Source organism: Melopsittacus undulatus, chromosome 3, assembly GCF_012275295.1.
Source record: "Melopsittacus undulatus isolate bMelUnd1 chromosome 3, bMelUnd1.mat.Z, whole genome shotgun sequence".
NCBI classification, from domain to species: Eukaryota; Metazoa; Chordata; class Aves; order Psittaciformes; family Psittaculidae; genus Melopsittacus; species Melopsittacus undulatus.
In genome coordinates this window covers 44662827-44685036 of record NC_047529.1, presented here as the reverse complement: position 1 = coordinate 44685036, position 22210 = coordinate 44662827, and the positions used below count along the sequence as shown (strand labels likewise).

General features: G+C 44.0%; 1 protein-coding gene across 1 annotated transcript in view; it reads right to left on the bottom strand.

The window, feature by feature from the left end:
- CD109 (CD109 molecule) overlaps nucleotides 1-20477 on the bottom strand; it is an 86845-nt gene extending 66368 nt beyond the window's left edge. Inside the window, exons 1-2 of the mRNA XM_005153164.3 lie at nucleotides 20392-20477; nucleotides 19961-20121 (exon numbers count right to left, since the gene is read on the bottom strand). Of these exons, the coding sequence (XP_005153221.2) occupies nucleotides 19961-20121; nucleotides 20392-20462 (232 nt within the window). The 5' untranslated portion in view covers nucleotides 20463-20477. The remainder of the gene's footprint in view (nucleotides 1-19960; nucleotides 20122-20391) is intronic.
- Nucleotides 20478-22210: the final 1733 nt, after the last annotated feature.

The window sequence follows — 22210 nt, the reverse complement described above, 5'->3', positions numbered from 1 at the left end:
AGAATTGGCTGGACGGGCACATGCAAAGAGTTGTGGTCACTGGCTCAATGTCCAACTGGAGACCAGTAACGAGTGGTGTCCCTCAGGGATTGGTGTTGGGACTGGTCTTGTTCAACATCTTTGTCAGTGACATGGACAGTGGAATTGAGTGCACCCTCAGCAAGTTTGCCGATGACACCAAGCTGTGTGGTTCAGCTGATACGCTGGAGGGAAGGAATGCCATTCAGAGGGATCTCGACATGCTTGTGAGGTGGGCTGATGCCAACCTCATGAAGTTTAACCATGACAAGTGCAAGGTCCTACACCTGGGCTGGGGCAATCCCAGGCACATCTACAGGTTGGGCAGAAAAGAGACTGAGAGCAGCCCTGCGAAAATGGACTTGGGGGTGTTGGTCAATGAGAAAATGAACATGAGCCAGCTTCAGTGTGAGCTTTCAGCTCAGAAAGCCAACCATATCCTGGGCTGCAGCAAAAGAAGCGTGACCAGCAGGTCAAAGGAGGTGATCCTGCCCCTCTACTCTGCTCTCCTGAGACCTCACTTGGAGTATTGTGTGCAGTTCTGGGTGTCCTCAACATAAAAAGGACATGGAACTGTTAGAACAACTCCAGAGGAGAGCCACGAGGATGATCAGTGGACTGGAGCCCCTCCCATATAAAAACAGGCTGAGAAAGTTGGGGCTGTTCAGCTTGGAGAAGAGAAGGCTGCATGGAGACCTCACAGCAGCCTTCCAGTATCTGAAGGGGGTCTATAAAGACACTGGTGAGAGTCTCTTCATTAGGGACTGTAGTGATAGGACAAGGGGTAACAGGTTGAAATTTAAACACCAGAGGTTTAGACTGGATCTAAGGAAGAAATTCTTTACTGTTAGGGTGGTGAGGTACTGGAATGGGTTGCCCAGGGAGGTTGTGAATGCTCCATCCCTGGCAGTGTTCAAGGCCAGGTTGGATGAAGCCATGTGTGATATTGTTTAGTGTGAGGTGTCCCTGCCCATGGCAGGGGAGTTGGAAATACACGATCTTAAGGTCCTTTCCAACACTAACTATTCTACGACTCTATGATTCTATGTAAGAGAAACAGGATATTTTGTATTAATCTCCTCTGCAGTTTAGTAGGCAACTACTTTTTGCAGTCATTTCTATCAAGATTAATGACTTTCATAGAATGAATAAAAGAGAGAAGTACTTTAAACCCCATGTTATAAAAAAAGGCAAAATGGCAAAAAAGTAATCCTGGCCATTCCCTCTAGCAGTAGCCTCCTACCTGGTGGTTTCACTGCTATGAAACAAAGTCAGCATCGTGGCAGTATGTCTATGCTCAGCCATTATCTCTACAATGCTTCTCCATTGTGCACCAACCCTCAGCCCCAACAACCACTCCAACCCTTCCTTCCTTACACGGTTGATGGAACATGTAAAGAGTTGCAAAAGTATGAAATCCAATCTACAGCAACATTACTTTTCTGTCTAATGGGAGCTGATGTTCAGGTTATCCACTTGAACATTTTTGTTCTACACTCACATAAACTGAAACAACTTTACCATCTATTCAGTCCTCTATTCCACACGAAGTATTGTTTTCCATTTATTCTGCAGGATCAGATAATGGCTGAAATTTTCAAAACCATGCACAGGATTTACCACCCTTAAGCAAAGGAGCACTCAGAATTACCCATCCGCATTTCATTACATCACCATATGAATATGTTACCAATATATTAATGTATGTAGGTTAACAGAACTTAATATTTTAACTATTTTAGATAATGAGTCAGCAGATATTTATAGAATCCAAATAAATGTGCTGTTAAGATGCTGGGTATCATTACATCATGGAGCCATTAGTGCCACAGCTTTTATTTAATTATGTAATGTAGAGTAGCATAAAGTCGCATAGAATAGAGAAACGTAGAGTAGAACAGAACAGAACAGACTATTTCAGTTGGAAGGGACCTATAATGACCATCTAGTCCAACTGCCTGACAGCTTCAGAGCTGACTGGAAGTTAAAGCCCGTTACAAAGGGCAGTTCTCAAATGCCTCTTCAAGACTGACAGCCTTGGGGCATTGACCACCTCTCTAAGAAGGCTGTTCCAGTGTTTGACTGCCCTCTCGTTAAAGAAGAGCTTCCTAATATCCATTCTGAAACTCCCCTGCTGCAGCTTTGAATCATTCCTATGTATCCTATCACTGAGTATGAGGGAGAACAGATTAGCACCTCCCTCTCCACTTCCCCTCCTCAGAAGATGTAGAGAGCTGAGATCACCCCTCAGCCTCCTCTCCAAACCAAACAAACCCAAAGTCCTCAGTTGCTCCTCCTAGGACTTCCTTTCCAGACCTGTCACCAGCTTTGTTGCCCTCCTCTGGATACATCAGGGGGTACCTCCACATCCTCTTAAATTTTGCAGCCCAGAACTGCACACAGTACTCAAGGTGAGGCTGTACCAATGTAAATACATCAGGACAACCACGCTCTTGATCAGGTGGCTATACTGTGTTTGATGCACCCCAGGATGTGGTTATCCCTCTTGGCTGCCAGGGCACACTGCTGATTCAAATTGACCCATGTCTGCTTTTGTTAATTGTATTAAGTCACACCTTTTTATATCTCCCAAAGAGCAGTGGGTTTATACCTATCTTATACCTACATGTACCTTCTCATTTGTTTCATGGAGTAAGAAAAAAAATAATTTATGTCCTTCGTGATTCTGGACATAAAAGCATTTCAAGATGAAGCAGTCACTGACCTTTGAAGTCCAATAAATATTAATTTTAAAAGTCAAAGATTTCTTTCCTCTGGCAGTGACAAACAGAAGTCTCTACAGACTGAACATGGGTTGTCCTGGCCACTGCTAGAGCACTAACTTAAAAATCCCATCCAGAATGTACCATCTATTCAAATTATAACTTGGGTTAAACCAAATGACTCACATCCGACAAATGAAGTCTGTGGGTAGCACACTCCAGTACTTCATTCTTGTATTCAAAAGCCTTATGGGGATGGGTGGCATCAGCCCTAAGCAACACAGTTCTTTCCACAACATGTTTATGCTACCGCTAAAACCACAAGCTTTTTCCTATCATCCCTCTCTCCACTCGAGATGCAGTCCATGTAGTCATTGACTGAGCAACACCACCAGCCTTTCAGGTTTTCCAAACAGGACTCTCAGGCAAAACACACACTTTTCTCAGTAGGCAGCAGAGAGGGCACCCTGCCTCACTGCATGTTGGGAAGGAGACCCACACTCAGCCAAGCTTGCTTAGCACACAGGGTTACAGGACAACTTCTCAGGAGAGACAGAGTTACTGTTCACTAGGAAGTTTGTTGTTTTGTTTTGTTTTTTTTGTAAGAGATTATGATATTTCACTTGTAAAAGAGGCTGGGTGTAGGGCAACTATCAACAACGATGACACAAAACTACCTCCGGAAATTTCTCTCAACTGTATAATAAAAGCCTAACCCTTCTCTAGTTCCAATCCCTCTGTAAAATAAGGCTGTGCTGAACCTGGGCTCTGTATGATCACAAGCCATGAGACTGAGTCACCAGGAAAAAAAACTTCATCACTGCTGAAAGAAACAGGAACTTAGTTTTATTTATTTTGTGTCTAAGCAGATATGCACATGGTAAGTATTGCTACAATATCCTGAATCTATCCAACACAGCTAACTGCAGCAATAGCGATAGCAGTGACTTCAGTACACTGGGAAACACTAAACACAAATCTGATATTCATACCATAGCCCACATAGAATCATAGAATCATAGAATAGTTAGGATTGGAAAGGACCTTAAGATCATCTAGTTCCAACCCCCCTGCCATGGGCAGGGACACCTCACACTAAACCATATCACCCAAGGCTTCATCCAACCTGGCCTTGAACACTGCCAGGGATGGAGCATTCACAACCTCCCTGGGCAACCCATTCCAGTACCTCACCATCCTAACAGTAAAGAATTTCTTCCTTAGATCCAGTCTAAACCTCTGGTGTTTAAATTTCAACCTGTTACCCCTTGTCCTATCACTACAGTCCCTAATGAATAGTCCCTCCCCAGCATCCCTCTAGGCCCCCTTCAGATACTGGAAGGCTGCTATGAGGCCTCCATGCAGCCTTCTCTTCTCCAAGCTGAACAGCCCCAACTTTCTCAGCCTGTCTTCATATGGGAGGTGCTCCAGTCCCCTGATCATCCTCGTGGCCCTCCTCTGGATTTATTTCAACAGTTCCATGTCCTTTTTATGTTGAGGACACCAGAACTGCACACAATACTCCAAGTGAGGTCTCAGGAGAGCAGAGTAGAGGGGCAGGATCACCCCCTTTGACCTGCTGGTCACACTTCTTTTGATGCACATGATGGGGCTTCTATTCCCATCTTTACCTACACCAAGGCAAACACGCTAGTATACACGCAGTGCAAGGGCAGAGCACCTAGCCCTTGCAGTGGGGAGGAGAGGACATCCACACATTGCTCTATGCAGCATCTAATGGCTTCCAAAGCAACCTTTCACATAACATGGCAGGTACTTGGCAGATTTCTCAGCAGGGCAGTGCCTGATTGTCTCCACCTGTTTTGAGAGCAACTAGCAGGCAAACTACAGAAATGTTAGGGTGGTAATCCTGGGTTTCTTCCATGTTCCCAAGCCTGGGAGATGTAACATCATGTCTGAGCCAGATACAGTCATGATGCAGAGGGGGAAGTGGTTAGTAAGAAGGGAGATATAAATCACAGTAGCTTCGCCTTTGTGCAACTCAGAAAGTATTTACCTTCTGAAGCAGTGTTAGGGAGCTATAGTCTCCCTGGCTGCCTTGATTTTAAAGCTCAGAGCACCGGCTCATTCCCAGCCAGTGAAAATCATAAAAGAGCCTCCAGGGCATGAGGTAATGTTCAAATTCATGTCACTGCATAATTATTTTATTAGGAACTGAGCAGCCTGGGCAGATCCGAAACTCTTTGGCATTGTGGTGAACTTCTCTGTCATGCAAGATTTTCCCATGTTCTCAGAGACTACCAAGGTGCAATCAATTCCCTGGAGCTCTGCTCAGCAATGCACAGAGATGGCTTCGGGTGTGCTCAAGCAAGAGCTGTAGGCAAAATCTTTCCTTTGTGCCCATCATGACTTAAGCCCAGCTAGTAATGCAGCATCACACAGCCGCTCACTCACTCCCTGCTCTTTCCCCCTCCTGAGCAGGATTGAGGAGGAGAATCAAAAGAATGTAAATCCCACAGGGTGAGAACAGTCTAATAACTTACAATAACAATAATATACTACTACTGATGATGATGATGATAAGGGAAATAACAAGGGGAGAAAATATAGAATCATAGAATCACAGAATCAGAGATTAGTTAGCATTGGAAAGGAACTTAAGATCATCTAGTTACAACACCCCTACCATGGGCAGGGACACCTCACACTAAACCATATCACCCAAGGCTTCATCCAACCTGGTCTTGAACACCACCACAGATGGAGCATTCACTACCTCCCTGGGCAAACCATTCCAGTACCTCACCACCCTAACAGTAAAGAATTTCTTCCTTATATCCAATCTAAACCTCCCCTGTCGAAGTTCTAATCCATTACCCCCTGTCCTATCACTACAGTCCCTAATGAATAGTCCCTCCCCAGCATCCCTATAGGCCCCCTTCAGATACTGGAAGGCTGCTGTGAGGTCTCCATGCAGCCTTCTCTTCTCCAGGCTGAACAGCCCCAACTTTCTCAGCCTGTCTTCATACGGGAGATGCTCCAGCCCCCTGATCATCCTCATGGTCCTCCTCTGGACTTGTTCTAACAGTTCCATGTCCTTTTTATGTTGAGGACACCAGAACTGCACACAACAAAACTAAAAGAGGAAAAAACCCTGATAAACACAAGTGATGCACAACACAATTGCTCCCCACCTGCCAACCGATACCCAGCCTGACCTGAGGAGCAATGTGGGTCTTCCAGGTAACTGCCCCCAGTTTATATACTGGGCATGACATTCTGTGGTATGGAATATCCCTCTAGGTAGTTTCAGTCAGGTGTCCTGTCTCTGCTTCCTCACGGCTTTTCATGCCCCTCCTCACTGGCAGAGCATGACAGACTGAAAAGATATTGATCAGAGTAAGCATTACTGAGCAACAGCTAAAACATTGATTTGTTATCAGCATTGTTCTCAGACTAAAGCCAAAACACAGCACTGTACCAGCTGCTAGGAAGAACAATAACTATACTCCAGCCGAAACCAGGACAATACCAATGCTGAATTGCTGAAATTTACTATATTCTTCTGTCCACTTGATTAGTTAAAGCTATACATATGGGAATAAGCATAAACCATCATAAAGATTGCATAACCATCATATCATGGTTAGCATAAACTATCAAATGTGTGTATACCCTGCCTACTAGTGGATAATTTGGATCTCTATTTCTAATGAGCTCTTCCTGATAATTAAAAAGACCATCAACAGGGAGTTCCTCTAGTTCTGATTTTGTAGTGTAATTACCTTCTGGAATAGGTTCTAATTCTGCAGGAACTAATGGTCTTAAAGCAGCAGCAACATCACGCATTCCTCTTGTAGTGGCCCAGAAACCCTCCACTAAATCTAAAAAATGAGTAGCCAAAACCACATGTTTCTTTAGAGATCCTTCTTTAGTAAATGGTTCAATAGCATCCTTAGTATACCTAATTAAATCTTCTATTGATGGAAAGAAATCAATAGGCAAATCAAACATATTTGACAAAGCTCTTTGTGCATTAATATCCATATATAAAATTGAATCATAAACAGAGGTACATACCAAAGGTACAGCAAACAGCAACAGCAAGGAAATCGTAAGAATACCTTGGCGAGCAGCTCCGTAAGGAGAGGTGTGTAATCTTAACGACCACAGAGTCGAAGTGGTACTTTTAAGGGCTTCAAGAGAGGTGTGTAAGGAACAGTTGTCCAATCAGGGGGGAGACCCCTGGTTGGGCCATCAGCAGGGTTATATTTGCTAGGTACAAAGTACAGTGGGGTACCCTTCAAGCATTGTTCGCACAAGATAGCAAATCTCCATGGCAGGGAGCCAAAACGCTTATGTAGAACAAAGGTTGAATCCGTAAGTATACATATAGGATGTAACATTAACCTACAAAGAAGCACCACCAGCGATTCTTGTATGTGAATAGGGTATTGTTTGCTAAACGTAAACACGGCACACCCACCGTTGATATGGAATATTGCGCCATGTGTCAACATAGCATCTGTTGCAACCCTTGGTAAGGGTCTTGGTGCATGGGGGTCCAGAACCAGCCTACAGACCCCCATTGTCACCTTGTATAAGACATAAGTTTTGCTGAAGGAGAAGTTTTGTTTGGCAGTAATTGCTTGATACATAGATAGTAACAATTCTACACAACCCCTGGTAAAAGGCAATACCCAATTTAAATGACCCACAAATCTCTGCACAATTTTAAAGTCATATTGTTCTCCGATTTTTATCTTTTCAATTACAGTCCTTAATTTGTCCCACATTGTCTCAGGAATCTGGAGATAGTCCTCGATGATGTGGTAGCCCAGGAAATTAATGTCTCTGGTCGGTGATGGTGTAGATTTATCCACGTTGATAGTGACTCCTAATTCTTCAAGAAAACGGCACACAGAGTGGCTAACTGTGTTAAGGTAACAAGAGTTTGGGTGACAGAGGAGGAAGTCATCCATATAAGCAAAAGCCCAAATATTAAAGCGACTACTGATTTCTGCTGCGAGAGCAGTAGAAAGAGATGGAGGAAAAAAGGACTGATACCGACTCCCATTGCAGCTTTTCGAAAATAGTAGACGCGTTCTCCGTCAGATATAGCAAGCCGACTCCCACTAGCAGGATTAAGAGGAAGATGATAAAATGCCTGAGACACATCCAGAGAAATCCTGGGCATCCCCAGGGGCAAAATCCTGCGTAGTGTGGTGAGGTTTGGGCACCAGTATTTTGGAAAAGACACCTTGTTTGTCCCCCTGGAAAACTGAGAGAAGTCCGCCACCAGTCTAGCTTTTTCAGTATCTCAACTATTCTTGTCAACAAGAAAAACCCAACCAGTAACCCAATTAGGAAAAGTAGTATTTGTCCGAATATAGAGGACATCCTCTTGATTCTCCCAGGAGGAGCTATAGGATGGAGAGTCTCTGCTGCAGAGTTTGGTATAGGAGATGTGTCGGTAGCAGGCCCTCCTTTGGGAGTCTGCACCCACACGTCCGAAAGACCTGGAGGGAAAATGGTACTTGCCCCCGAACTGACGGAATGTTCCCTGCAGGGGCGAAGCCTTTGCATGTCCTCCACTGCTGCGGCCTGGACTCTGAGTTTCTGCTCCTCCAAAGCATCTGGCTTTGATGCGTGCATCCTCTTCCGGGTTCCATGTAGGCTGCTCCGGCGCATGTGGGTCCAGATTGGTAAGCCCTAGATAACGACCAGCTCCTTCCAGCCAGACACCCTGAGCCCACATATTGTTTACTTCCTCCATGGCGGTCACATGAGCAATCACCTGGTCTGTGGTTTGTGGAAGAGAGGGGGATAATGGCGCCCCCCGTGGAGTTAATCTTCCTAGTGTTTGTTGTAGGAGCAATTCTGCCCCTTCTGCTCTCATATCTGCCATTGAGCGTCCTTGTCCCATGATGTTGATTGACAAGGTATTTAGATTCCCAAGAATAGGGTTTGCCTTTAAATGATATGACATGTTTAGATTCTCTTCTATACAGGATACCATGATCAAAGAGCTTTTCCAAATATAACTTCACAATTGCAGTATGCCTTTGCATATGCTCTGGGTACTTATTTTTGATGCCCATGTGTTTTGGGACATAGGAAACGCCCTTGGGCCAAAATTTGGCTGGTAACAAATATTTCCAATTTCTCGAGGGGATTTCTTCCCCTATGTTCTCTGATATATGCGTTTCAGCTGTATCAGGAATTTTCCAATCAGGATTAAATTCACACCCTGCCATGTGATATAATCCCGATAGGGTACCCAGTTTCTGAAGTCCTTCTCCCTTACCTCCTGGAATGGGGGGATCCTCCCCTAGACAAGCTAGGAAGTGGGCTAGGGGAGCCCACACATTGATTGGATCCCCTCCCCTCAGAAGAAGGTCGTCTAGAGCGGGATTTAGATCTTTTTCTCCCATAACTAACTGAAGTTTTATCTTTTCTTCTTCTGAACTCAAGTCCACAAGATTTTCTAATTCCTTGAGAACCTTTTTGGCCTGCTCTTGCCACCCGAATAGGCCTAGTGCTTGCTTCAATGGTTGGGGCATCTCTACCCCTATATTTTTCAGGGGTAGACAACCAGGTTCTCAAACGGGAGATATAATCAGTCACGTTAGGTTCTCCCCAAATTAGGCAGTTAGAATGCCACCACAGGAGTCTCCTAGCATTATCTAGTGACTGTTCATTTAATTTAGCATAAACTATCAAATGTGTGTATACCCTGCCTACTAGTGGATAATTTGGATCTCTATTTCTAATGAGCTCTTCCTGATAATTAAAAAGACCATCAACAGGGAGTTCCTCTAGTTCTGATTTTGTAGTGTAATTACCTTCTGGAATAGGTTCTAATTCTGCAGGAACTAATGGTCTTAAAGCAGCAGCAACATCACGCATTCCTCTTGTAGTGGCCCAGAAACCCTCCACTAAATCTAAAAAATGAGTAGCCAAAACCACATGTTTCTTTAGAGATCCTTCTTTAGTAAATGGTTCAATAGCATCCTTAGTATACCTAATTAAATCTTCTATTGATGGAAAGAAATCAATAGGCAAATCAAACATATTTGACAAAGCTCTTTGTGCATTAATATCCATATATAAAATTGAATCATAAACAGAGGTACATACCAAAGGTACAGCAAACAGCAACAGCAAGGAAATCGTAAGAATACCTTGGCGAGCAGCTCCGTAAGGAGAGGTGTGTAATCTTAACGACCACAGAGTCGAAGTGGTACTTTTAAGGGCTTCAAGAGAGGTGTGTAAGGAACAGTTGTCCAATCAGGGGGGAGACCCCTGGTTGGGCCATCAGCAGGGTTATATTTGCTAGGTACAAAGTACAGTGGGGTACCCTTCAAGCATTGTTTGCACAAGATAGCAAATCTCCATGGCAGGGAGCCAAAACGCTTATGTAGAACAAAGGTTGAATCCGTAAGTATACATATAGGATGTAACACTAACCTACAAAGAAGCACCATCAGCAATTCTTGTATGTGAATAGGGTGTTGTTTGCTAAACGTAAACACGGCACACTTAAATGTTTTATCTTCCACTCCCCAAAAAGGACAGAGGTTCCAGAAAAATGACTGTATGGCTTGGCACAGTGAGCCAGAGCTTATGCTAACAGAAATCAGTACAGCAGTACTTCAGTCTCTAATTCACACAAACACAGGTCTTGACTATATGCTAGCTCATGTGGCAGGTATCACTACAAATAGACCTTCTCGCTTAACCTTTTCTACCTATGTCCTCATTCCTTCTTAGTCTTGTGTGAAAAAATAAAAATGTAGCTGGAAACACTACAGACTGATTTACTGAAAGGATGGCACGTCTCTCTTTGGCAGCTGTGTTCACATACCCATGCTTAGGAAATGTTTACAGGAAAGCATATTCTTTGCAGTGGTAAATGGAATTTTTTCTCCTATGGAGTCTATTTCAAAAAACTCGCATCAGTGAAGTAAAAAATAATATTCTTCCATGCCCTCCCATATTTTTTTCCTATCCAAAACACATACTATTTTAGTGTCTCAAAAAAAAAAAGAAGCATAAATACCAAGGTTGAAACTGTCCAGGGAGCAAAAAATACTTTTTTCTTTGTAAAAGAAGGCCTGCAAATCTGTCAGGTTCAGAGCCTTCTTTAAATGTATTATAGTCCTCATCTATTATCCTAAAATTAGCACTCAAATTAGCACTGGTAGTTATGCAAGTAGCCAAAAATACATAGTGTGAGCCACTGCTGTTATGGCTAAATTTGGGCCACACGATAGAAGGAGGGGCAATACAGCACTCAAATGCATGCAACAGGGATTGCTAGTGGACAGCAGTACACAGGCTGACATCCAAAGCTAAATGAAGCCAACAGGCCTGCAGCAAAGGGATATAAACTTGCTCCACAAAGCTTTCTAAACCCTTCCTCCCTGCCAGCACTACATACACTTCTCTCCACAGCCACCCATTACCCTTCTCCCCATTTCCACCACCCCTTAGTCTTTCAGTCATTTTTTGCAATTTTGGTGGCTAAAAGCACTAAGAGATTATAAAGGGAGGTAAAGAGAGGCAGGGTAGCAGTGCTGCCTATAAGGAAAGGCATCAAGGGACAGAAGAAACAATCTGACATGGACCAGAATTTATCACCTGAGGGTTCAGTCAAGAGGCAGGGCACCTCAGCTCTAGAGAACAGGAGAAAGGTGATAGGCACAGATATTTTTGCAGCTAAAGCCACCTTTTACCACAGTTTGCAATCACTAACAATTTCTAGCTTTTGTCCACAATGCAGAGTGTAGGGATATTCTCCTGAAAACTAGAACAATTCATGATAAAAATAATTTCTCCAGCTAAATCCAAAGGTTTTTCTCCAGTCTGGTTTTACTCCACAATCATAAGAGTAGTAGAAACCCAACTATAAGAAACACAAGCAGAAACAGTCATGGCCGGGACAGAATAGATACTGATTTACCACAAGTTATGAGGAAGAGTGCGGTCCTTCTCCTCTGCCCCCTCACCATGCCATTCCCTGTGTCTTTCTACTTCACAACCAAAGGAGTCATGGTACCTTCCTGCTTGTCCCTTTTATCACTTCAGCCCTTCTTCTCTCACCAGCACTCCCAGATCCCCCCCTGAGGAAAAACACCATCTCCCACCCACCCAGAGAGACAGACACTGCCAATGCCGGGCAACCCTCCCCTTCCACAAGCAAGCACCCAGTTTCCTGCCAACTGGCCTTTCCAATGTCTTCTCAGATATAGGTCATAATTCAGTCATTTAATTCTCTGTTCAGCACACCTAAAGTAAAACAACCAATTTGTTGGCTTATACTGTTATTTTCATTGTCAGCAGAGTGCTCATAGAGCAGCCAATTGCAAGACAGCACTCAAATGCTCTGTGGTTTATCTGAGACACTGCATGCTGGGTAGGAAAACAAAACGGCTTCATGTTTCTAAAACTAAATCATCTCTTTAATCACAGGCCTTCTCACAGCTATCCAGCAGATACCATCCCAGATGCTTAAACACAAGTGCAGGCTCCTTCCAGCTTCTGCCCAAGACTGGCCTCTAAGAACCATCCATGGACCCTTTGTCATGCACATGACATTAGCACTGTCTACCATACCCAAAGAAACTATATTCCCATGAATTATACATTTACAGCTGTCAGCTGTTTTGTAATACTACAAAGAAACCTTTCTTGACAGCAGATCCAGTCTATGAAACTACACAAAAAAATCAGAGCAATCTCAGACTTAAAACTTTTACGTAACTGAACAGGAAATTAATTTCATCCTTTTAGTTCTCCCTTGTTGACTATACACAAACACACAAACTTACAGGCTTCAGCACATCCTGCTTTCAAGGCACTATTGGCCATCATTATTACCCACTTTGTTGTCCATAAAATAAACACAGAAAAAGCCACTATTACTGCAGATTAAAGCAGCTGCAGTTTTTATTCCAACTTAAAACACAGGGAAATCATACTAGGACAAAATGTGGCTTAGCCTGTCTATGCCAGAGATCTGGCAGTATTAGTACCACCCTCATCACATCAATTGCTGCAACTGGAGCAAAATTCTAAATTCTGTTTTTAAATTCTAAAGCCAAGTCACCTTTGAAACTCATCCACTGCAAATAAAGCATTCAGGAAATATTTAAGTTTCCTATTAAGAGGGAGTGAAAGAAGGAGGTTTGTTTTCATATTGCTTTTCTTCCATTTTCTGGAATGCATTCAGAGTCTGTGATGACAAAGCCACATAACTTTTCTGAGATCACAGAATTATTTAGATATATAAAAATATTGCCAGAGACTTTCTTCATTAGAAAATAAGGGCAATATAGATCCCTGGCCATGTTTTCTATGCACATACTTATTTGGACTACAGTGAACCCAAAGGAACCACCACAATCTCTTGCCTATACAACCTCTACAGACAGGATCTCAACTCTGCCTTCAAAAGCAGGTAGTCAGGGATAGCTGAGCATGGGAACCCACAATGCTGCCAATGCAAACAGTCGTAAGAGTCTCATGAAAAGAGAAGTCACCTGTATATGACTGGAGACCCATGAATTTCCCAATCGCTTCCTGCCTCTGCAGATACTTGCATAAGCCTCAACAATTCAGTTTGGATCTCTTTCTAATTAGACACCACTAAGAACATCACCCTTGAGCCATCTGGAGCTCCACTGTTAGCTCCATTCTTTTTCTCTTTAAAGCTACCTTTTTTTGTACCTGAAAAGTAACAGCCAATGCATAGCACACTTCTCCTGACAATTCACCCCAGTTCCTCCCACCTCTCTTCAAACACTTTCCAGAATGTAGTGGAGACTCCCAGGGTCAAACCAGAAGTCATTTTAGCCCAAGGTCCCATCTTCAGCAATAGTCAAGGACAGACATCTGAACAGCATAAAGTAGTACAGTTTGTGTAGTACACTATGCCTTCCTGGCATAGTCTTGTCAGCCTATGCAATCTGAGGCTTGGGGCTTGAAAAGCCAAAATCAGTGGGTTTATACTGGACCAGCCATTGGAGGACTTACTTCTCATGAAATTGTGCAATCCCATTTTCCATCAACTGTACCTGGACAGAGTTCCGCAATTTACTTCCATCTCATGTGAAGGCCCACTGTACTGGCTTTACAGGGCAAGGTTTAGGTAGCAGGGGGGACTACAGGGGTGGCTTCTGTGAGAAGCTGCTAGAAGCTTTCCCTGTGTCTGATAGAGCCAACTCCAGCCAGCCACAAAATGGACCCAATGCTGGCCAAGGCCAATTCCATCAGCAACAGCTGCACAGCCTCTGGGTCCACACAGTTAAGAAGGGGGAAAAAAAGGCAGCAACTTCAGCTAAAGACAGAAGTGAGAATATGTCAGAGAAACAGCCCTGCAGACACCAGGGTCAGTGCAGAAGGAGGGTAGCAGCTGCTCCAGGCACTAGAGCAGAGATCCCCCTGCAGCCCATGGAGGTGGGGCAGGCTGTGACCCTCAGTCCATGGAGGCCCATCGGGGAGCAGGTCTCCACCTTCAGCCCACGAAGGACCCCCTGCCAGAGCAGGGGGATGCCCAAAGGAGGCTGTGATCCTGTGGGAAGACTGATGGAGCAGGCTCCTTGCAGGACCTGTGGCCCCATGGAGAAAGGAGCCCATGATGGAGCAGGTTTGCTGCAGGACTTGGGACCCCACAAGGGACCCACACTGGAGCAGCCTGTTCCTGATGCACTGCAGCCCATGGGGAGGACTCACATTGGAGAACTTCACAGGGATTGTCTCCCATGAGAGGAACCCCACACTTGAGCAGAAGAGTGACGAGTCCTCCCCTGAGAGGGAAGCAGGAGCAGACACAAGGTGTAAGGAACTGATCACAACCCCCATTTCCTGTCCCCCTGTGCTGCTGGATGGAGGAAATAAAGAAATTGAAAGTAAAGTTAAGCCTGAATGGATTCAACAGTGGACACAGAAATCTGGGAATTTTTTCTTCTATGTTCTACATCAGTACAAAGTTCATAAGAGATTGCCCTCTTCTCTACTAGCTCCCTTGTCTCTGAATCCAGCCCCAAGACCTCCTTTCCAAAAAACCTTTCCCTTAATTCTGGTTTTGCACAGATTATCTGCATGTGCTGAATATTTGACAACTTATTTTTCATGAAGCATAGTTACACATACATGCTGAGGTGTAGGTTATGGATGCAAAATCGTGGGACTCCTGGTCTTCTGCTGTTTGGCTTTTTAGGCATTGATGCAGAATTGGGCAGAAAGGAGCTGAACTGCCAGGAAAACCCTTTACAATGTAGATTTTCAGCATAGATTTTGTTGTTACCAGTCCACCATTTTATTCTGAAATAAGGTGCAGAGGCAACTCAAGGTTAACAAAAGGGACTGGCATACTTAGGCCATCCATTCCCATTTAGCAGTTAACTTTACAACTTACTATTCCTGGTTGGTTTTACTGGTTCACATACTAACATGGTCAGAACTGTATTATTAAATATGCAAAACACGCCTTCTGGTAAAAGCAGTTTTTCCATTGTCTATATGGATGATCACTACATGTCTGAGCTTGACACATGCTCCCACAAACTCTACCATGTTTTGTAAATCCTAGCTGAGTATTAACCATGCTCTAACTCAGTAACCTCTGTCAACAAGTACATTTATACCCCTCTAGTAGTACAGAAAAGCAGTGCAAACTAATTAACAAAAAATTTACAGAGAACACAAACTACTCATATTATTGTAAACCAGATTCTTCAGTTCACAAAGTAGTTTTCACTCACCATGATGTAAACACATTATGTTGTACCTTAAATACCAGAAGTTTTAACTAAATCTTAAGAATTAAAAACCTTCATGCAGTCAGGTAAATGATGACACCTCAATACACATGAAAGCTTTCCTTAAAACTGACTTGTTTTTCAACTTGTATACTCTTTCCAAATCATTCTAGCACCAGCAAGGAAGACAGACTTTTCAGAAGCTCTCACAATAAGGTGTAAGATTTCTCATACACTGACACACACTGCAATGTCTGCGTAGCAAACCCTGTAAAGACAACACTTCTTGCCAATGCAAACTACATCTTTATTGATCAATGACTGGATAAATAGGCATGGCAAGAATCAGCCTTCATTGTAATCACTGAAAATCAAGCCATTCATGCAGAAAATTTGACTTGCCTATTATTCCCATCACTATTTTTCTGTTGTTGACCCAGAAAACTCAACAGCTCAAATTGCACATAAGCCATTGTTATCTTCTGCAGTCATTTTCAATCAGGGCGAGGATCTTTCTGATACTGCATCTCCAAAGAAAATGTGTCAAGGCTTGATACGGTGCACAGAAGCAGCTTTAGTCAGTGTTCTGTGTTTTCCTGAAGTCTGCTGCAGACAATGGAAACTTATTCTTTTCTGGTGACACACTGTCCTTTTTTTCAGTTGTGCTTGTTCACAAGAAGTTTACCTGTAGCAGCAATATCCTTCTTGCAGACATTGAGTTGGTCTGTTTTCACTACATTTAATCTAATTAATCTCATTTCTGTACCAAAACATAGGTCTTAAACAGTCTCCCTTGCTACAGCATATTTGTTTTCTGGAATATCGAGACAAGCTCAAAATATCAGCACTTCTTTAAATGCATGTTGCCTGCACACTTTCTCCCTCACTCCAAAGAATGAAAAGTAGTCATTTATAACAAATGTTTTGCTTTTCCTTTTCTGATATGAAAACTGTGATAAAGATGTGAACAAGCCTCCACTGCTTAAGCCTTTCTCTAATGGACCATTTCCCAAGAATCACTCAGCTATCAAAATTCCACTTCCAGTTACATTAAAACAGTGAATATTTTATCAACTGTAAGAGGGCAAGCACTCTATTTCTTATGCAAAGCAAGAGTTATATTATATAAAGAAAAATACCTGTGCCTTAATTCAACAAGATCCTTTTACAAAACTAACTCAGAAATTTTGACCAGTACATGCACCATACTGAGCTGCTGCTGGAGAACCAGAGTGCATCCTTAACTTTAAGGAACTGCAGATGCACTTTGCCAGACAGTCATGTAATAACTCTTGTGCTTAGGTATGCAGCTGAACTCAGCCTGCAAAATTAAACAGCTCTAGTAAAAACACTGTCCTCAGCCTTTCCTCTGTCCCCAGTTCCCCAACTCTGTGCCCACCTCAGTTCCATCAACACAAATGTTTGCACACTGAACCAGGGAATTTGTCAGCCTAAACAAATATTCAACAAAATCAAAACTTTATTTTCCAGTCAGATCAGTTTTTCAAAGCAGTTAATCCCCTGCTTTGCTGTCACCATGCAAGGAAAAATACAGAGTATAACTGAGCCAGCTTAGGAAACATTGCCACTAAATTTGCAGCATGACCAAGGCAGGCAATCAGTTCCAGCTTTCTGGTTATTCAGCACAGTCAACAACTGCAGCTATACTCTGCCTTCCTTAATACTTATTCTGCATAGACACATATGGCAATAAAAGTCATCAAACTCATGTGCATCACAGGAACAGTAATACCACTGTATAAGCCCCTCTGTGTAACCTAATGCCCAAGTGACAGATAAAGCAACATTTTCTGCGCACTAATATATGCAGCAATGATGTCATTTAGAGAAGATTTTGTGTGCCTGGAGATACATTTAGGTTTTTTCCTTCATCTGCAACAGCTGGCCTAATAAAACCTCCCTCAGTCTTCCTTCAGTCACATTCTTAGACTAACACAGCTACAACAATATCACTACATATCTTATTTTAAGGTTGTTTTGCCCTTCAGTGAAGAATTCAAAGCTTCCGAATCCTGTTCTAAAAAACTTCTTTCTGAGTAACTCTATTCACAACAGAGTATCCACTCCTGAAGCACTTTGAGATACACGCCTTTCACACTGCATCCTGTTACAGGGCAGTTCCCTTGCTCCTGGCCCCTAACAGTTTTGCTTGCAAATTTGTTCACAGAGAACGAATGACTAACAAATTACATAACTTGACTTCAAAGAATGGATGGCCACATACTAAATTTTAAGAGTTTTTGCAAAAGGAAATACACTACATGCTCAGCACCTTTTTTATTTTTTCCCTGTTCTATTTATCAAGTAAAAAAGCATGGGAAAATCAAATATATATTTAAAAGCCAGGAAAAAGATTGAAAATTAGCAATAAATCCGTGCATTTCAAGCAATGTACTATAGCATTTCTTCTTCTTCCTCACTGTATCTAGCCTGATAAAGTGTCATTCCTGTTCCTATCACCCATCATCACTCTGACTTCAGCAACTCCTAGCGTCAAGCATTGTCTGTGTGCTGTGCAGAGACAACCATGCATTGTCACATGCCTGGAATTACTAGTCGCTTGTCTGCTTTTAAATGTTGAAAAGGATAACACCACATAGGTTGAAGCTCACTGAACTTGATGTTAAGCAGAACAGAAGCAGCCAGCATAGTTAGTGGAAGGAAAGGAAAATACAGTTTTTTCTTTAAAAAAAAAAAACAGCAAATAATTTGGTTTGGGTTTGCTTTGTTCTTGTTTTTTTTTTTTTTGTATTAAAAAATTGTCAGGAAAGGTTTGAGGAGGAATTATGACATTAAAGAGGCAAGCTCACTACTAATAGCGTAACAAATACATTATTTTCTCCACAGAGTAAGAATGTTCCTTTATCCACTGCTGACTCCACCACCATGTTTAGCCCAATAGGCTTGGTCTGTACTTTTGCATAAGCAGGATCTAAATATGGCATGTAGTGTTATGGAGACTTGAAATAAACGACCATAGGCATAACAGCCTGCTTGTTTCATTCACATGCAGATTTTAGACAACAGCAAATCTGTCCTCCTAAAGTAACTGCCTTAGGCATACATCAACACAACTATCAGTGTTAGATGTGGACACTAACAGATTAGGCACATAAATTTGATTTAAATCAGGAATGAACACTTATCGCCTTTTTTCTTTTTTACCCATAGCACAACAGAAAATTTGCCTCAGGATTATGCTTTTACACTGGCTGCCGGAGGATAAACATCTGATAACAGTATAGAATTAGAGTGGATAAACAATACCTAACCTGAAGTAAAGCCTGCCAAGGCACAGGTCTGGAAAACTTTTTCAGAATACTTGAAATAGCCAGATGAGTTTGGGTCAGACATGCTTCTCTACATATGGGGCCATGAATCTTTTAATCTGACCAAATGCACTCCATCACACTCAAAGCCTCAGAGTATATAGGCTGTGAAGAGAGGTGGGGTTTCAGGAAGGCTTTGAAATGAAGGTGTGATGCTTCCAATTAAGGCATCTACATTAAGACATTCCAGAAAAATCAGCTGACACCAACAAGAAGAAAGTTTATTACAGCAGTGTAGAATTTTTTTAGGACTTCATGCTGCCCCCAGACTCCCCTGACAAATAAAAAGCTAGAGCTTGGGTGTCATTTATGTTGTTTCACACTACGAGCAGTCCAAAAGCTGGATTATCCAGACAAAAATATTTTCTTCTCATGAGGGCAAGTCTCAGGCAGGACATCTTATGCTTCTGCTCCCAGCCGCCCTTTATAAAAAGGGGCAATGATGAAGATCCCTCAGCTCTCCAACTACTCAGAGCTGCCACCACTACTCTGCTGCTGCCCATAAGGCGTCATACATTAAATCAGCCTGTTACAAGGTTTACTTATCATCAATCCACAACCTGTCCCATGATTCAGTTCTTGATCCTTGAAAACTTATGTTTCTGCAAATGCAGAGCTTCCAAATAATGGTATCTGACACAGTCATCTCCATTTTCCTGTTGTTCTCATGTCCTCTCTTTCTTAGGGCATGAGAAGCAACCAGCACCAGATGCTGTATCACCTTGTTTGTTCCACCCTTGCCATTATTCCACTCACTTGCTTCCAACTTGCACCTTAACAACACGCCTACCAGTGAACAGCTCTGCCAATACTACTTCTTCAGTGGCCACACTACATTGACCAGAGTACTTCTCGACTCCTAGGAAACCCCACATCCATCTCACTTTGCTACTACCTGATTATTTTCAGAGTTTACAATGAGCTAGCACACTGATGCAACCACTCACTATCCAGTGCTATCACCCACCTGCAGACAGAGCCAGCAGAATACAAGGCTGTTTTGTTTTCCCAGAAGTGACTCCTACTTGGTAAACTCCATGTTCCTATTTTAGTACCATCTAGAAGCTGTGATATTTTAAGAGTAACGAAATACTTGTGGGAGAACACAAATCTAAATCCTCTCAGGCCAACTCCATTCTCTTACCTTTCTCAAAGACCATTTCCCTGCTCAAGATGGTCTCGTTATCTCTGATCACTTCTCCCGTTACGGTGACCAGGGCTGGGCTGTCCGGCAGCAGGGCTATCCCAACACTCACGTTTGCTCCAGGCCTGATGTTCCAGGGAGCTGCCACCAGGAACATGGGGCTGGAAAATCCAAACGGGCAGAGGGAGAAAGGGCAGAGAGTGAAAGCAAATCCCCAGGCAAGTAACAGTGTCCACATAACAACGTACGGTACATGTTGGAAGGCTCTTCTGTCGCACCCGCGGAGGGGCAGGAGGTGATGCGGGCTGGCCGTGACCGCGCTCCGGACAGGCTGCCCTCGGGGGAGCGCCCCTCTGCCCCACACTGGGCGGGGAGGAGAGACGCGGCGCCCCGCACACCCGCCCGCACCCGACCCACCCGGCTCCACGTACCCGGCCGCCGCGGAGCTGCACAGGAGGAGGAGGAGGAGGAGGAGGAGGACAGCGCCCAGGGTTCGCGCCATGGCCCTCTGTGCGCTCTGCCCGCGGGTCCACCGCTGTGCGCACGACAGGACCGGGCCGGGGCTGGAGCTGGAGCTGGGACTGGGGCCGGGCGGGAGGCGCCGCCGCGGGCGGGGGAGGGAAGGGAGAGGCTGCTGCTGCCCCAGCGCCAGGCGCTCTCCGCCGCTGGCAGCCGCATGAGCACCCGGGGGCGTTCCCTAGGCCGGCCCGGGGGAAAGGGGGGGGGGGGGGGGTAGCGGGGCACATGCACACACACGACTGCGTCCACGGGTGTGTTTCTGCTCCCCGCAGCCTTGGCAGCCCACAGCGTCGGGCGGATGCAGCTGGAGAATGGGTGGGATTCCCAGGCAAGCACAACGTCCTACAAAATAAACGCGGGGAGCAGAGTGGCAGCCTGTGTCGGGAACTGCTCATGTACCGATAAGGGGTTGCACTGCAGAGGCTTGGCGAGCCCGCCGAGGCGCGCTGGCCTGGGGCTCGGGCTCGGGCGCGGGGGCGGGGGCAAGCAGAGAACGTTTCTGGGGCTGAACGGGGAGAACGATTCTGTCAGAAATTAAGGGAGTCCTATAGCTGCTTAAATGTGAACCGATTGATAATGTAGCTCTGACTGGGCTGTCCTGTGTGCCCAGTACCTGAAAAATACGGTCATGCCTGCATACATGTCTTAACCCACTTTCAGAGCCCAAAAAGTGCACTGAAGCAGCTTGGGTGAGATTCTGTTCCTCTAGCATGTTCATTGTAACTGTGTAGACTATACACACGTAAAGATGTTTCAATTCATCCTTGCAAAAAAACTAATGCATTCAGAAATTCCACCCCGTTCTTGAAGCCTGCCTCTTCACAAGTGCTGGGCTGGCATCCTCCGCAGACAAAATACAGTCAGTTATAGCCCTGAATAGAAGTACCGTGTTTTGTTCTTATGAAAATCAGGTATAAACGGTAAATGTACATAAATGCTGTGCTCTAACAGTATCCAAGGCAGTCATTTCATGTCTTTTAAATTTGCTTTTGTAAGTTTTCATACTTCTGCTGATTCTTTTTGGTGTGCCAGTCTGTGTAGTGACAGGAGAGAGGGTGCCACCTCTGTAGGCTAGGGAAGGGGTGATACTACAGCAACTACAGCTGATGCCTGGAGCATCAGTCAGTCTGGGCAGCTCCTCAACTGCAAAAAATGCATGATGAGGCAAAATTTAGCAGATGTTTGCTGTTGTTATTTCTAAGTCCTTGACTCATTGCTTGTGAGAAACAGGCAGGGAAGATGAACAGTCACTGTCACTCCTTTCATTGGATATGGTGGGGAAAAGTACTTACAATTAGTGCTGCATCCCAAGCACCCCAGCCTTGCATGGTGAAGTTGCTCACAGTACACATTTCTCCAGTCTCCGGCACTGAGCTCAACTGGCTCTCCACTATACCTATTAATACTAATCAGCTCTCTTAGTCTCCAAAACAAGGTGGCTATATTCGGACTTCCTATTGGGTATAGTCTATGCCAACACTGAAACCACAAACAAACTGTTCAAGAGAGCACTTGCTGGCCAGGGCAAAACCATGCCAAGCTCATCTTGAGCTTAGACACAATCGACTTCCAGTCCCAAGAACATTTGCTGGCACTGTTTAATTCATTAGCGTGGATGTAGCCCAAAAGTCCGTTAGCAGAATCTATACAAATGTCACAGATTTTGCCCATTTGTGCAATAGTATTGTGGACTCCCATCCTCCTTTTTTATTGCAAAGGCTTGTTATTGAC